The following is a 15037-nucleotide window of genomic DNA, read 5'->3' on the forward strand; positions in this document are numbered from 1 at the left end:
AATGTTTTTCTGTTGTTTTTTTTCTTCAAATTTTGTTTATGACAATACCAGAGAAGGTGTTTTTTCACATAGGGGAAGGGGGGTGACCCGATAAGTCAGCAGGAAAAAAAACGGAGATTGGAGGATTTGAAGGACGTCATTGCATTCAAAATATCCCTTATCTAATCTCCCTCTTTCATCTTTTCCATGTTTACAATTGGAAAGAAAAAAAAAGTCATTTGAGTTTTGAGGATGTAACTGAGACGACACTAGAGACCGAAGGCTTTGAATGATAATTTCATTAATTCTTCTTAAAGTTTCAAGAAAAAGGGACAAAAAAAGTGAATAAGGGATTCCATTCTCTCCTTTTGATCTTTTTATCTATTGATTTTTACGATGTTTAATTTACCCCAATATACCTTTTGTTTCCCCGATAAGAAACTGAATATTCACACGTCAGGTTTAGAAATAAAAATCCATTCAAAAAATCCTCTTAATTCTCTCTCTAGAAGCACTTCAAAGCAATTCACTCCCTTACAATTTTCAACCTAAAGTAAGAATATTCAGTTTCTTATTGGCAAAGAAAAAAATTATATTTAAGTAAATTAAACGCAATAAAAACTACAAGATAAAAGATCAAAAGGAGAGAATTCTGAGATGGAATCTTCTTTTCGCTTTTTAGATCTCTTTTCTTGAGATTTTAAAGAAATCAGCTTTCTGAATTATCATCTAAGTTTTCGGTCTATTACCTCCCTTAAACCCGAATGAGTTTATTTTTATTTGTTTCTAATGACGAAAATAGAAACGACGAAAGAGGGAGATTAAATGAGGTAGAGATGCAGTATTGTGTTCCCAGATTTATGGCTGGGGAAAGTTGATATGGAGTTAATTTTTTTTTTCTCTATGTTTTACACTACCCAGTATTTCTTTTTCGGGAATGACAGGCGTCTTTACAACCGCAAAACTAATCCCCCTCGAAAACTGGAATAGGGTATTTCAAAATCCAAAAATAAAATCCCTTATCAGGCACGTATTCTATATATATATATATATATATATTTATATATATTCTATTTTTTTGGCGTGCTGAATAATAAACAAAGACATTTTTTATTTGATAAGTTGAATAAAAAGTACCTATAAATTCTGGAGAATTTGGGATTTCATGGGAATTTTACGGTGCAAATGACAAATTTCAAACGATTCATGAAATTTGGCGTATTTTGACAGAGATTTTGCACATGTAAAATTAGTACCAAGGGATGATATATATTAAAATTAAATACTAGTGGTTGCCTATAACATGGGAGCATGCGGATATTTTTGGGGAAGAAGGGGACAAGACTTCAAGGAAAATTCCCGAGATGTAAATATTAAAAATTTCGTGCGTCATAAAAGTGCCTGGATTTTACGCTGTTAAATACTTTTGGTATTTCAAGAGGTAGGGGAAACGGCAAGAGAAATGTCTTGTCTCTTCTTTTCATGCTATGCCTGTGCTCTGTAACTCGTTATAAAAATCGCGTTATTCTCATTTCCACGCACTGTCTTGCGACATGCGGACTGTCGTTTATTTTTGTCTAAAAAACTTTTCTAGTTTTACCTTGCTGTTGTTAGTTGTTTCTTGCTGTCCAATTTCAAATGGATGGCTATGGCTGGATTTTCTTTTAAGAAAACAATTTCTAAGAAAAAATACTCTGGGTTTCTCCTGCGAAAACGACCTTTTTTTTTTTTTTTTTTTTTTTGTAGTCTTAAAAATCGTAACAAATGTTTTGGATATCAAAAGCAGTTTTCAACCATTCCTGAAAGTGAGAAAATAAAGACTTTAGCGTATTTTGAAAAACTACAAGTCTTTGACATTCTTACAGAGCAAGGTAAACCTAGGTATGTCTTTTAAGAGCACCAGAGAGCGTTTGAAACGTGAAAATTGCACCTTTTTTGTCATTAAAAAAAGGAGAATTAAGACAAAATCTCAATATTCAAGATTTCAGAGGATATATAAATCCTATTTCCCCCTTCCTTCCCGGCGATAGTCTTAGCCCTCGTGTACTTCAACGAAATTAATTATAATAATTATATTAATTAATTACACTATTTATTAATTATCAATTAATTATAATGGGCTTGGATACGATTCTTTCAGACAACTTCGAGGATGCTCATTGACGCTGGTATGCAAAAAAATAATAATAATAATAACGATAATCAGAGAGTAATATTTGTATAGGCTTACGTGTAGTGAACCGACATAAGTTACAGTTCTATAAATTTTGCATATATTTAGAGGGAACACATATGTTATGCCGAGTGGTACACACGAGTCTTTTTACCATTTCAAAGAGAAATGTCATTTTTAAAATTAATTGTGCTTCTTTCTTCAGAATTCAAAAATTTAATCAAAATTCGGTAAAAAAAAAAACATTGATAAAATAAAATCAATTACACAAAAATCGTAAAATGATATATGTACAACTCTTTATTATGTCGAAAATACTAATCAAACAACTATTGGATTTGCCAGTATAAGCCTGTTATCAGACATTTCTCAAAAATAAAATTTTTCTGTTTATTTTGATTTTTTTTCTTTAATTTATAGGTGCTCAAGAAGAACTATCACCAGAGACGTTATATTTTCGAAAAGTTCGACATGGAAATACAACTCGAATTGTCAACTCTCGAGTTCTATCAGCTTCCCTTGGTAAAGGACGGCATATTCAGTTGCCACAGCCAGTTACCCTCACATTTCGCCATCTACAGACGGAAAATGTCTCAAACCCTTCATGTGTCTTCTGGGATTATACTGTGAGGTAAGCAGGATCGTTGATAGGAATATTTCCTAATAGGAGATGAAGGTATCCCTCAGAACATTCCCGGCAGAGAGCATAGGGCGAATGGCACGAGAGTTATAATTGAAAAAAAAATAAATAAAACAACTAAAAAAAAAGTGAAACAACAAAAATAAAGAATAAAAAAAATAATAGTACTCACCAGTTCAAACTTACAATCAAACCAAAACCATAAAAAAAGAAAAGAAACAGACAACCCCTTGATATTGTTGATATGTTTATTATAATTTTCTATCCAACTATGCGTCAAAGAAAACCGCGATCGTTCACATCTGATAAGAGGCCGGTGAATTAGTGAATTTTGTCTAGTAGAGTGGGGGTGAGTAGATTCTAAGGGAATGTGGCAGTTGCCACAGCCAGTTACCCTCACATTTCGCCATCTACAGACGGAAAATGTCTCAAACCCTTCATGTGTCTTCTGGGATTACTGTGAGGTAAGCAGGATCGTTGATAGGAATATTTCCTGATAGGAGGTATCCCTCAGAACTTAGTTTTACGCTTGTTTCTAATTTAAACTCCTTATGGAGGAGGAGGATTTAGGGGGTATATCCCCTTTAGTTCTGTAAAATGTTTCACCCCTATCTGGTTTATTAGCCTCAAATTTTTGCAGGAGAATTCAAAACTCACAGTAGCTTGCATTTGAATTACTTGAATTCTGTAAATTAAATTTCGTATTTGGTTTCTAAATCGAATTCTAAATACTGTAATAAAAGAATTGGTGGCTTTTATAGACCTCATGGAGTCTGTAGATCAAGCAGGTTACTGGAAATGATTTTGAAGAGGGGAAGTGCTAGGTTAAACAGTGAAAAAAAAAAGGCGAATTGAATAGATATTAAAGGAAAACTGTAAATTCTGCAACACTTCATGGGTTGGACTTGGGGATAGAGACCCCCTCTATTATATACCTACACTTGTGTGGATGCTACTGGTATTCTACTAGACAGATGATTTGTAAAAATTCAAACATTAACAATCTGTTGTCTTTCAAAGACAATTAAAACTTCAAATCTGACTAAATCTTCTTTAGCTGTTATGTGTCACATCTTTTTAACTTTTTTTGCTGAATTTCAAGCAAAAAAAAGCGAAAATTTTCAGGCAAAAGCATTTCAAACAAAAGTTGATTCACGTTTTTCTTTATTTGGTAGCCGCTATTACAAAAACAAAAAATGTATGTTATTCAACTATCTAAAACTAAGAACTCCTTATCATATAAAATTTAGTTAGAAACTCTATATGAATAGGCTCGTATGCAAGATATGTTTTGTGTGCACGACCTTTTCTTATTCTCTGTTGATTTTGTTTTTATTACTTAGCCAAATGAATACTGCCCAAATGAACACTGTTTGCCCGACTCATGAGAAAAATAGCTATATTTATGATTTATTATTAGTTTTTTGCCAAAGTGGGAAATTCCTCATATCATCTAGCTGAAGGCATTTTCTTCTCCAAAAGCGTTATCTGGAGGTCCCGCTGGATTAATCATATTCCTCTGTAATGACCTCGAATGATATTTATTTTCTTCTCCGTTATCTGTCAACCCAGGCTATTTATCTTGAATGGTTCGCTTAATATTTTTTTTCTCCTTTCTTCTAACGCTCGCTATTTTTATATGCTTATTTTTCTTTCTTTTTTTTAATATTGGTGTAACCAGTTGTGAAACGGAAGGTGTAGCTTAGGATGAAGGCTTATTTTGAACGAAAGGGGATGTTTTAACTAAGGAACTAGACCTCCGTTGCCTGTGCAACGGGAAGTGTTGCAGCAACTGTGTCCTGTTCCTTAGGGCACAGTTGCGGAGCAACACGTGCAACTGTGCCCTACGGGACACAGTTGCGGAGCAACAGTCTCCATTATGTCCTTCAGAGGACATTTTTCTAATGCGGCTTCGATTGTTATCTTGAAGCATCTTTGATATGGTTTTATTTCGAGCTCCTACTAAACTGAGTTTGGTAAAATGTTTAGCTGGTCCAGAAATAAACGAGAATTATTTTATCTCTAAAACGTTTACTTCCGAAACTAGGGCCGTCTTAACTTGACGCCAATTCGAAGAATTATGTTTCGAGGCGCACATTTCGGGAATTATTTCCGGGAAATCTGAAAGAGATACGGAAATAACGTCTTATAGTTTTCTGCTTAACTTTTGATGGTCTAAACTAGGAAAATATAAAACAAACCAAATTCAACAAAAAATTTAAATTGCCCCGAGGGCATGACAAAACTTCCAAATAGAAAAACCCAAAGAAGGAATTTTATTTCGGAGAAACTATTGTAAGCTCCAGTTGTTAAGAGATCGAGACCTGTCGAACCGCGTTGGAAAAAAAATTCTAGCTGGTCCAGAACAGAAGTTTCCTCTAGAACGTCGAAACTTCGGAAATTATTTCTTAGAGAACGAAGCAACTTGGTATATAGAACACTTCACTTCTTCTTGCATACTTTTCATAGCACTACTCAATAAAATATAAGAAACATCAAAATCGAAAATTTGAGAAAATTCCAAAAAAAATCGGAACGAGATGGACTTTTCTGGAATTATTTCCGGGAAACCTGTAAGAGCTACGGAATTTTGTGCTCCGGTTCTCGAAGAGACAAATGAAAGTTCTGCATGAGTTCAGCATAACTGTATTTCTAACAAGTTTATTTCCGAAGCTAGGGTCGTCTTAACTTGACGCCAAACATCGAACGCACAGTTTCTAAGAAAAAAACGGTTTTATTTTTTTTTTATGGAAAACTGTTAAAATTTTAGGAACTTCTCTGGAACTTTTTTACTCTGTTTCACGTTTCCCTTCCCTCTGAAAAATCTCAAATTTTTAACTCTTACCACTTCGGAGCTACAGGTCGCTGATCACGGTGAAAAAAAAAAACAAAAAAAAATAACCCAAAACACTACGAAAGCAGTAGTGTTGCTCCGCAACACAACTAGACGAAGAGACTTAGAGTGAAATATGACCAACTGAAGATATGAATAATTATAGTCGTTGTTTATTAAAAATTATATACTCGTATATATTTTTGCAGATTCTGGGACTGGTGAGTAGTGTTGGATTCAGTCCCCAAAATCAAACACCAAAGAAAAAATATAGACTATTGTCCTACATTCTCATGTTATAAAGTGTACCTTAGTGACATATTTATGAAAGCCAATCCCATTGCTGACAGGTAGCTATTTGCAACCTGATAGGGTTGCTACCCTGCCTCTGTAAAAAAGTCCCAGCAACGGAACCATCGATTCGACGCCGTATGTGCCATCAATGGCCCTGGAGGATCTTTATACTTTTTTAATCATATCTTTGGTTTAGCGTAGGGCCCCCACTCCGTTGTCGTGTTTCCCCGTTGCTGCTATGCCAAAATTTGATACAGTAAAAAAAAAATGCAAAGCGTGATTGGTTCTTTTGTATGAAATTTTAAGTCAATACAAAGGATAAGAAAGCTTTTAGGTGACAACAAGTAAACTTTGTTTCTCTGTGCAATTCTTTATTGAGCAAGCACAAAAAGTTACTTAGACTCATATTCATTTATTGTATATTTTTAAATAATGCGCTGGGTTTTCTATGAGCAAGCGCGCATATAATAAAGGTTTTATATTTGTTCCAGGGATATGGAAACCTTCTATATTCATAAGCATACTGTTTGTATAAATTTAAAAACATATTAATATTCTAGATTTTCATGCTTTTTTACCGTTGGAATTTTTGCAAGCACTGGGTTTTCTACGAGCAAACGTGCATATAACAAGGGTTTTATATTTGTTCCGGGGTATAGACTTTGTATATAGATAAGCATACTGTTGGTATAAGTATAAAAACATATTAATATTTTAGATTTTCATGCTCTTCTACCGTTAAAATTTTTGAAATTATTATTAAATGTTAAATTTGTGTGGTAGCCTACTCCACACAATATAGCAGAATTATTAAACATTGACGTGTCCTCTTTTCACTTTTTTTTTTATCACTGGTCTCATCATATAGAAGGGATATTTCTAAAAAGTTGGGAGAGGTCCCAATTGATCGCGAATGCTGAAATTTAGTGCCCCTTCTCAGTGACGGAACAGATCAGTTGCAAAACGTAAAATTTGAATTAGATATATTTTTAAAATATTTAGACACAGAATCTATATCTCACTAAGAAGTGATAATAAGTAATAGTAAAAAGAAGCAATTACCATCAAGTTATTGAGTCGTGGACACATTAGCTGTATCTAAAAAACTTTGTTTACTTCAACTGATGGCTTATTCCGCCTTTAAGTGTAGAGGTCATATATTTAGAACATGCATGAGCGTAGGAAACTTTCAAAAGGGAGCTTCAATTTTTATCTTTGGAGGAAAAATTAAAAAAAGCCAAGAAGTAAAACTGTATGAAAATAAGAAACTCTAGGAACAATTTCTTAAAACCATACGAGCCTGTTTGTTATTCATTAATTTTGGTACTGAACATTTTATTTACTGTGGTGGGTGGATTCAATAAAATAAACATCACCATACGTTGAAGTTCACACATTTCAATGAGTTCATTTTTTAGCAAGAGATTCGCCTTTTACGGTTTTCATTATGGGCGAATTGCAACTCGCTTTCTTGTTTTGGTAAATGTTTTGTAATTTCTTATTTAGGTATTATTTTTTTAACCTGATTTTTGATTCCTGCCGCTACTATTACTGACAATTCACTGCAACACCAATCCGCCTGAGGCCAACACAGCTGCTAACGTTGTTCATTTTTAATCTAATGTTCATTGTATCTTCTTCCCACCTCTTCTGAGGTAATTCTGCTTTTCGTTTGGCCCTAATTTCCAACCTTAGATTACGATTGTATGATAAGAATTTTAGCTTAGGAGTTGTCAATCTATATGTTTTGGAAATTGTCTCTTTATAAAAAGGACTTTTTGTGCCGATTTTTTATTCCAATGTAAATTTGTATTAATAAAAGTTGGATGAAACAACGTGTTTTAAAAAATACAGAAGAATATAGTATAATTTGAGAGATTAAATTTGTGCTGTCATTGTGTTTCAGTGACCTCAGTTCCTTTCTTCTTTTTTCTACAACTCTCATGTCAGATTGTTTCTGTTGACTTCCTTTCGACATATTATTCCAAGAAACTGACATATTTAATTCCCTAAATTTCTTTAATGAAAATGTAATCCTTGATAGCTTTCTTTAATAATTAAAAGTTTCGATAATTAACTTCTAGTTTCCATGACTACATCACTCTCGAGAGAAATATCTAGATTTAATTTCCAATCAAAGAGGAAAAGCCATCCATTCTATTCCCCTATTAGGAACATAGTAATTTACATATTTTACTATTCCAGCTCATATTTATGCCCTAAGACGTATCCTTAAAACAATCTGATCAAATTTATTGGCTTTTATATAATAATATATTTGTGTGATAGATAGATGAGGGTAGCCAGAATGTTAGGAGCGGGAGTCAAAGGATATTTGGGGGTTGTATTGACTAGAAAAGAGTGAAATCTGAAGCTCTAAAATCTTTTTATTTCTCCACAGACTGTTTTATGTCACACTATGAGTCTGTGGTATTGCTCTTAACCCTCTCCCCCTCGATGAGCTTGAATGTGAATATGTATGACTGCTCCCCCCTTTCTAAAAAAAGGGACAAATTTGGCTGAATATGCCCCTTTGTTCTTACTTTTGCCACCCCTCCCAACTTTCCTAATGACAAGATCTATGCTCCGGCTTGGTAGGTTTGGACTAGGCCACACACCTGGGTTTTTCCCAGCACAGAAAAAGCCTATCTGTACAAAAAAAATTAGCACAGAAATCGTATTATTCCGGAGATTCAACTCGGGGGGGGGGGGCACAGGTCTGAAACCTATTCGTATTGAAATCCTCCTGTATATCTATGAATAAGTTCCAAATGGTTGCAATTATAGGTGAAGGGAGGCTCGTACGAATAAATTTATTTCAAGTGGGTCTAGCAACATGGGGTTGGGGGCCTTAATACGGATGGTAGGTATTAGTCCATATTTCATACGGCGAATTTTATGCTGAATATGAAAATTCATTGGAAGAGCAATATATAGATTTATTCAGGGGAGCGAACACGGGCCGGAGGACCTTACTGTGCTTACGTGCCTGGATGTAAGTTTACACATTAGTTATGTTTTTACCATAGCTATAGGTTGGTAGTGTTAGTGACCCCCTCCCCTCCAAAAAAGTCAAATGTTAAAACATTACTTTGTTATTGGTCTATTTGTATTTTAGTTGCAAATAATTGAAATTATAGAAAAAGGCATAAAATAAAATGGCCACTTATTTTGAAGGAGTTCAGTGTTTCAAGCCTGCCCAGTTCAACTTGGTAGGTACTCTTACGCCAATACGATAATTCGAGGAGCAAAGGGAGGGTAATTGCCTCTCCCCTGTATTTTGATAAATATCTTTTTTGGTAGTTTCATTAAAAAAATGTCTCCTCTATATTTTGAATAATACATTTTTTTTTGCATTTTCGTTTTTTTCTTAATTGGATAAAAAATCCTTGGCCTCTCTTCTACATTTTTGTGAATTGGCCCTCCGTGCTTAACAGGAAGCACAGGCCCTCTGTGTTAGTAGGAAGGCGAGTACCTTTGCGTTCCCGTAACTTTGCTCAAATACAGAGATGAGAAGTTTCTTTTTTCAAATGAAATTTTCTTTCTGTGCTTTTGTTTTCTTTAGCAAATTTATACAGTGCTTTTTTTCCTTTTCTAATAAAGCTAAACTGTGAAGCTATAATCCCTATGTAACTACCTGAACCCAATTAGTATTTTAACTTGACAAGAATTTATGATCTTATTTTAAGGGATTTTTTCCCTTTTTCAATTAAAAACAGGAAATAATTAATATGCTCGTGAGTTAATAGAATCGAAATATTCTTTTGTTGTTTCGAAAAAGCGGCTATTTTGCCTGGTTGACTGTGAAAAAAGCATTTGTTTTATGGGACTTTTTATTTAAGGCCTTTAGCTACTGTGTGAGTCATACATATAATATCGTAACACTGCTATGACTAAGGATCGTATCTGATAGTTTATGCTTTTGAGATAATTGACAATAACCGGTTTTTAAGCTATTCTCAAAAGGATGGTCAGTCGGGCTGTGTAGATTAAGAGGGCCAAAGTGTGGCCCTGCTGGTCCTTCATTTGAAAACAGCCTAGCAAACGGTTTTTTGCAACTATCTCAAAAGTCAAAATTTCAGATACGACTTTTAGGTGTGACAACAAGGGCGTATCCAGCATTTTGTTAGTGGGAGGGTGCGAAAAACCTTAAAAAAACACATCAAAGATTTGTTTATATGCATTTATATTAGGTTTTATGAGCCGGACCCTTTTTTGGGAGTGGACTCAATCCCCATGACCCCTCCCCTCCCTGGATACAGCCTCGTGTGACAACTATGATATTTAGGTGGATATTAGGATGCGATACTATTTTGTTCTTCATACTGGGTTGTAAGATTATATTTATTTAGCAAAGGATATTAGTTCTTTAAAAACTAATAATTTTAACTAAAACAAAAAGATTGTATTGTGTTTATTATATTTTCTCTATATACCTTTATCAATTTAAGACAGTACATACATTTTTTAAGATAAAGCTGAGCTCTGAAGCCATAATTGTTTTTTTACGTAGGTTTTTACGATCAAATTTGTTTGAAGGGAATGTCAACACATTCCCTTGACAGGTAGACATGACCTCTTGGTCATGTCCTCCTAGAAATTTGTGTTATTTTTTCCTGTAACTTCTTACGTTTTCTGTAGAATTCCAAACTGTTGCCACCCCAAAACGATGTCCTTTGTAACTGTGTTTTCCACAACAAAGGATCAAATCTTGCTCAAACTGAAAATTTCACTGGGGAGGATGACTAAATTACACGGGCTGCCGTTGATATACCTTCCTTCAAGGGATCTGAAAATAACAATGCCAAAAGAAAGACCCCCCCCCTTCTAGTGAAAAGGACTCCTCCATGGCGCATGTTTTTTCTCTTTTAATTTTTCCCTTAGCTTGCGTAGCTGTGTTGGCCTTAGGCGGCTTGGTGCTGCGATGAATTGTTAGTAGTAGTAGTAGTTGTCTTTCTCTTAGCAGTACGATTGCTACCAACAACCCATAGCAGGACCCAATCGACTGAGGACGCCCCGCTGCATATACTCCTCTTCCATCCCTATTCAGACCTTCAGTTTTTTGTGTTTAATATAACTTCAGCACAATGTCTTTGCTCATGTCTAGAATAGAGATGAAAAAGGAAAAAAGGAACATTTTTTTAATAATTAATTTACATTTAAATAAATATTACTTTTTTGTGATATGCTTTTCTTACGTGGTAAGAGAACGAGGATCTTCTGTTGTATTTTCTATTCATAATCACTAGTCAAAATACAGAAAATTTAAAGTTTTTTGTAGGTATTCTTTAGCTTATTAGAGTACATGTAGGCGGGAGATTAAAATATTTACATCAAAATATCATAGTCTACAAATGTGCATAAGTTTGATCCATAGGATGGAGGGTGAAGGGTGCACAGTTATTAACCATCCCCCCGCCAGAATAATGGTCTAATTTCTTAAATAAATTCCAGCCTACGTGTATGTTGAGGAATAAAGTATTTTAGGATAAAAACATTAATTCTTAAATTGAAATAAGTCTCACCCTCAGGGAGAAGGGGTGCAAAACTATAAAACAATAATCTCATCTCCTCAGCCATACAAAGCATTGGATTTTGTAGACAAAAATGCTTATGATCTATTGCCAACTTGTTTTTTTTTTTTTTTTTTTTTTTCATTTCAGAGTATTTTCTCCATTGAAACCTTTGAAGAAACCTTTATAACGCAAATAAAAATTGATAAAACATATAAAGGGTAAATGGTGCTGTTATTGCATAGGGTTACTCTCCCTAAGAACCTTCTGCAAAGTTTAATTATTATCAATTTTTGTACAATGATACTTCTGGAGCTTTATGTATCGAGTTTCAGGCAGGAGCAACACGCAACTATTAATATGCTTCAACGCGTTTTTTTTTCTTTTGAAGTCGGTTTTGAATTTCTCAAGTGTCATGTTTTGATATTAGACTTGAAAAAATCTGATGATAAATAATGGTGATAGTTTTGTATGCCGAAGTGTACAGCCTTTTTATGAAAGGTTTTTTTTAGATTTGGAAGCATTTGAAAAGTGTTGGAACGAATAAAGAATTCTGTCAGGTGGAATCACCGTTACTTTTTTGCGGGTAGATTATTTTTGTGAAAGTTACTTATTCCAGGTTTAACGTTGATGGAATACATTATAGATTTTTTACTCATTTTTACCCCCCCCCCCCACTGTAGTAAGACCAGGGGAGCTGCTCTTCTCTGTTTTTAAGGAACGATGGACATATTTTAATAAAAGCTTAGTTTTATCAAACAGGGCTTCTGAGCATAACACACGCAAAAAAAAGCTCAGAGTGAAGAAATCGCGGACAAGATATTTCTTATAGTCTCAGTAGGCTAGGCAAGGACTAGATTACAGATTCCCAAAGGCTGAAAATATGTAAAGCAAAAAATTCGTAAAAATATTTTTTAGTTTGGGCAAAATTATGGTTTCCCCTTATTTTATCTTCCTCTAGATAGTTTCTAGGACCTTCTTCCCTTCAAGAAAAAAAAAATTAATGGTTTAAAGGTAATTATCATCTTACCAAAGGTCTTATCGTTATATGGTATACCAGAAAAATACATTTAAAGTGATTTGTGCTATGTAAGAGAATAATACTGATGCGGTTAAGGTAGGAAATGAGGTTAGCAACTGGTTTTGTATTAAATCAGGAGTTAAGCAGGGTTGTGTTCTGTCCCCCTTTATATGGATCATTTTGATGGACTTCTTCTTAAGGAGCACAGGAAAAGCAATTGGAGACCAAGAAATCAAATGGGGAGGAAAACGCTCCTGGACTTAGATTATGCTGATGATTTAAGTATATTAGATGAAAGTGTGAGCAAAATGAATGAATTTTTAGAGGTTTTGCGAGTTCAGGGTGCTAAAATAGGCTTGAAAATTAATGTTAAGAAGACTAAGTCACTAAGGCTAGGAATAAGTGAAGATGAACAGGTGACATTAGGTAACGAAAAGATTGATCAGGTTGGGAGCTCCAGTTACCTTGGTAGTATTATTAGTAAAGATGGTGGGAGCAGTGAAGATGTTAAAAGTAGAATAGCTAAGGCTCAGGGTGTTTTTTCACAGTTAAAAAAAGTTTGGAAGAATAGAAAGATAAGTCTGCAAACCAAGATTAGAATATTGGAAGCTACAGTGATGACAGTGGTCAAATATGGCTCTGAAGCATGGTTGCTCCGAAAAGTAGACGAAGATTTACTAGATGTTTTCCAGAGAAATTGCCTACGGATTGTTCTGGGTACCCGGCTGACTGACCGTATTTCAAACAGTAGGTTGTACGAAAAATGTGGTTCAATCCCGCTTTCTAGGGCTATAACGAAAGAAAGGTTGAGATGGCTAGGCCACGTTCTACGGATGAAGGATGACAGATTACCGAAGATTGTCCTTTTTGGCCACCCGTCTGGGGCTACACGGAAAGCAGGTCGTCCTTGTCTGGGTTGGGAGGATGTCATAAATAAAGATTTAAAGGAAATGGGAACTTCCTGGGAGAGTGTAAAGAGGGAGGCTTTAAATAGATTAGGTTGGAGGAGGAGCGTGCGTAGCTGTGTTGGCCTCAGGCGGCTTAGTGCTGTAGTGAGTCATTAGAGTAGTAGTAGTAGTAGTAGTAGTAGTAGTAATTATCATCATTTAACGCCGTACACTAGTTTTTTTGGTACTTTTGTGTTATTTAGAACACACTCAATAAGTTAAGTTAGGTTAGGTATCTTCTATCACTATGCGTTCTTTCTCGTAATGCTCCTTCTCGTAAGAGTATAAAGTCATATTGTGTCCATTGATGCACTGTTTTGTTGTAGGCAACAACCCCTTATCCTGGAAAAATATAATTGCCTCTATTGCAGTCTTTGGCAAATCCCGAATCTTCATTTCAAAATCCATGTTCAGACACTATCTTCTATCACTACAGTTCTTATTGCTTCTTCTTCTTTTCCCTGAATCAAATTCCGACCTGTGCAGCGTGTTGCTACATCCAAGTTCGAGCTCTAGGTCCTGTATTACCAAGAAGAGATCAGACCCACTCCGCCACTGTAGAACATGTTTTATTGCCTACCTAGTGTTGTGTTTTTCCTATTTGAATAAGCTCATTCGTCATTTTTGAAACGAAAATTTTCTTTTGTCACCTTGAAAAAGACATTCGAATCAAGATGGAACCCATTCAACGTTTTTTGGAGCATAAGCAAAAAAGAAAAATATTTAAATAAGAATAAAAATATTCAGTTTCTGCTGCGCTCTCTGTTAGAGGCAAGGATTTAAAAGTGACAACAATGTCAAGTTGAATTAGATGGTGGTGAAAGCTGAAATGTCGCCTAAAAAAAGTGATGATGATGATGAAAGATCGCTTTTCAAGCTAGAATACCCTTTTCTTTAGCGTTTTTAATGTGGTTTTACTTATTCTGAAAAATCTAATTAGGAGATCTTTCGCTGATTTTTTTACGAAACGATCAGCAACAGCATCGCTTAGTTTGTTTGCAGTGGTCTGCAAACAGGCAAAAATTCATTTAGGAGAAAATTTTTCGTCATGTTTTAGCATGCGCCAATTTAAATTTTAATATTTTCAGTGCTTGGTCAGAAGAAGGATGTAGAGTTTCTTTGACCAATAAGACCCATACAATGTGCCGTTGTGATCATTTAACTCATTTTGCCGTGTTGATGGATCTCCGCGAGTCACCTCTAATGGCCTCTCATAATGGTGTACTAACTACAGTGACTTATATCGGGATTGGCATTAGTATTATCTTCTTGGCCTTGGCATTTTTAACTTTCGTCTTTTGTCAAGGGCTAAAGGTAACTCTTCATCTCTTGTAGTGTGTATAGACTCCATCTTGTTGCAATAAGCTCAGAATTGAATTGAAACGGTTTCCCATCCCTGACTGGTTTCCAATACATGTATATCTGACGACAGGGACTCTAATTGAGGGAGGGGAATCCTCCCTGAATTTTGAAAATATCTTTTTTGGTATTTCCATTGAAAAAAAAATTGACAGAATAAATTGCATCCTTCCCCAACACTTTGAAAATACTTTTTTTGTATCTTCATTAAACATATATCCCGAAATAGAAACTGCGCATGCTTATTTTGCATATAGGCATTCTAATTTAAACATTCC

General features: G+C 34.9%; 1 protein-coding gene across 3 annotated transcripts in view; it reads left to right on the forward strand.

Moving 5' to 3' along the window:
• LOC136031034 (latrophilin Cirl-like) overlaps positions 1–15037 on the forward strand; it is a 139306-nt gene that overhangs the window by 81083 nt on the left and 43186 nt on the right. For all 3 annotated transcript variants that reach the window (XM_065710223.1, XM_065710224.1, XM_065710225.1), the window contains exons 7-8: positions 2573–2783; positions 14489–14714. In XM_065710223.1, the coding sequence (XP_065566295.1) occupies positions 2573–2783; positions 14489–14714 (437 nt within the window). The remainder of the gene's footprint in view (positions 1–2572; positions 2784–14488; positions 14715–15037) is intronic.

This window comes from Artemia franciscana, chromosome 9 (assembly GCF_032884065.1).
Source record: "Artemia franciscana chromosome 9, ASM3288406v1, whole genome shotgun sequence".
In the NCBI taxonomy this organism is placed as follows: Eukaryota; Metazoa; Arthropoda; class Branchiopoda; order Anostraca; family Artemiidae; genus Artemia; species Artemia franciscana.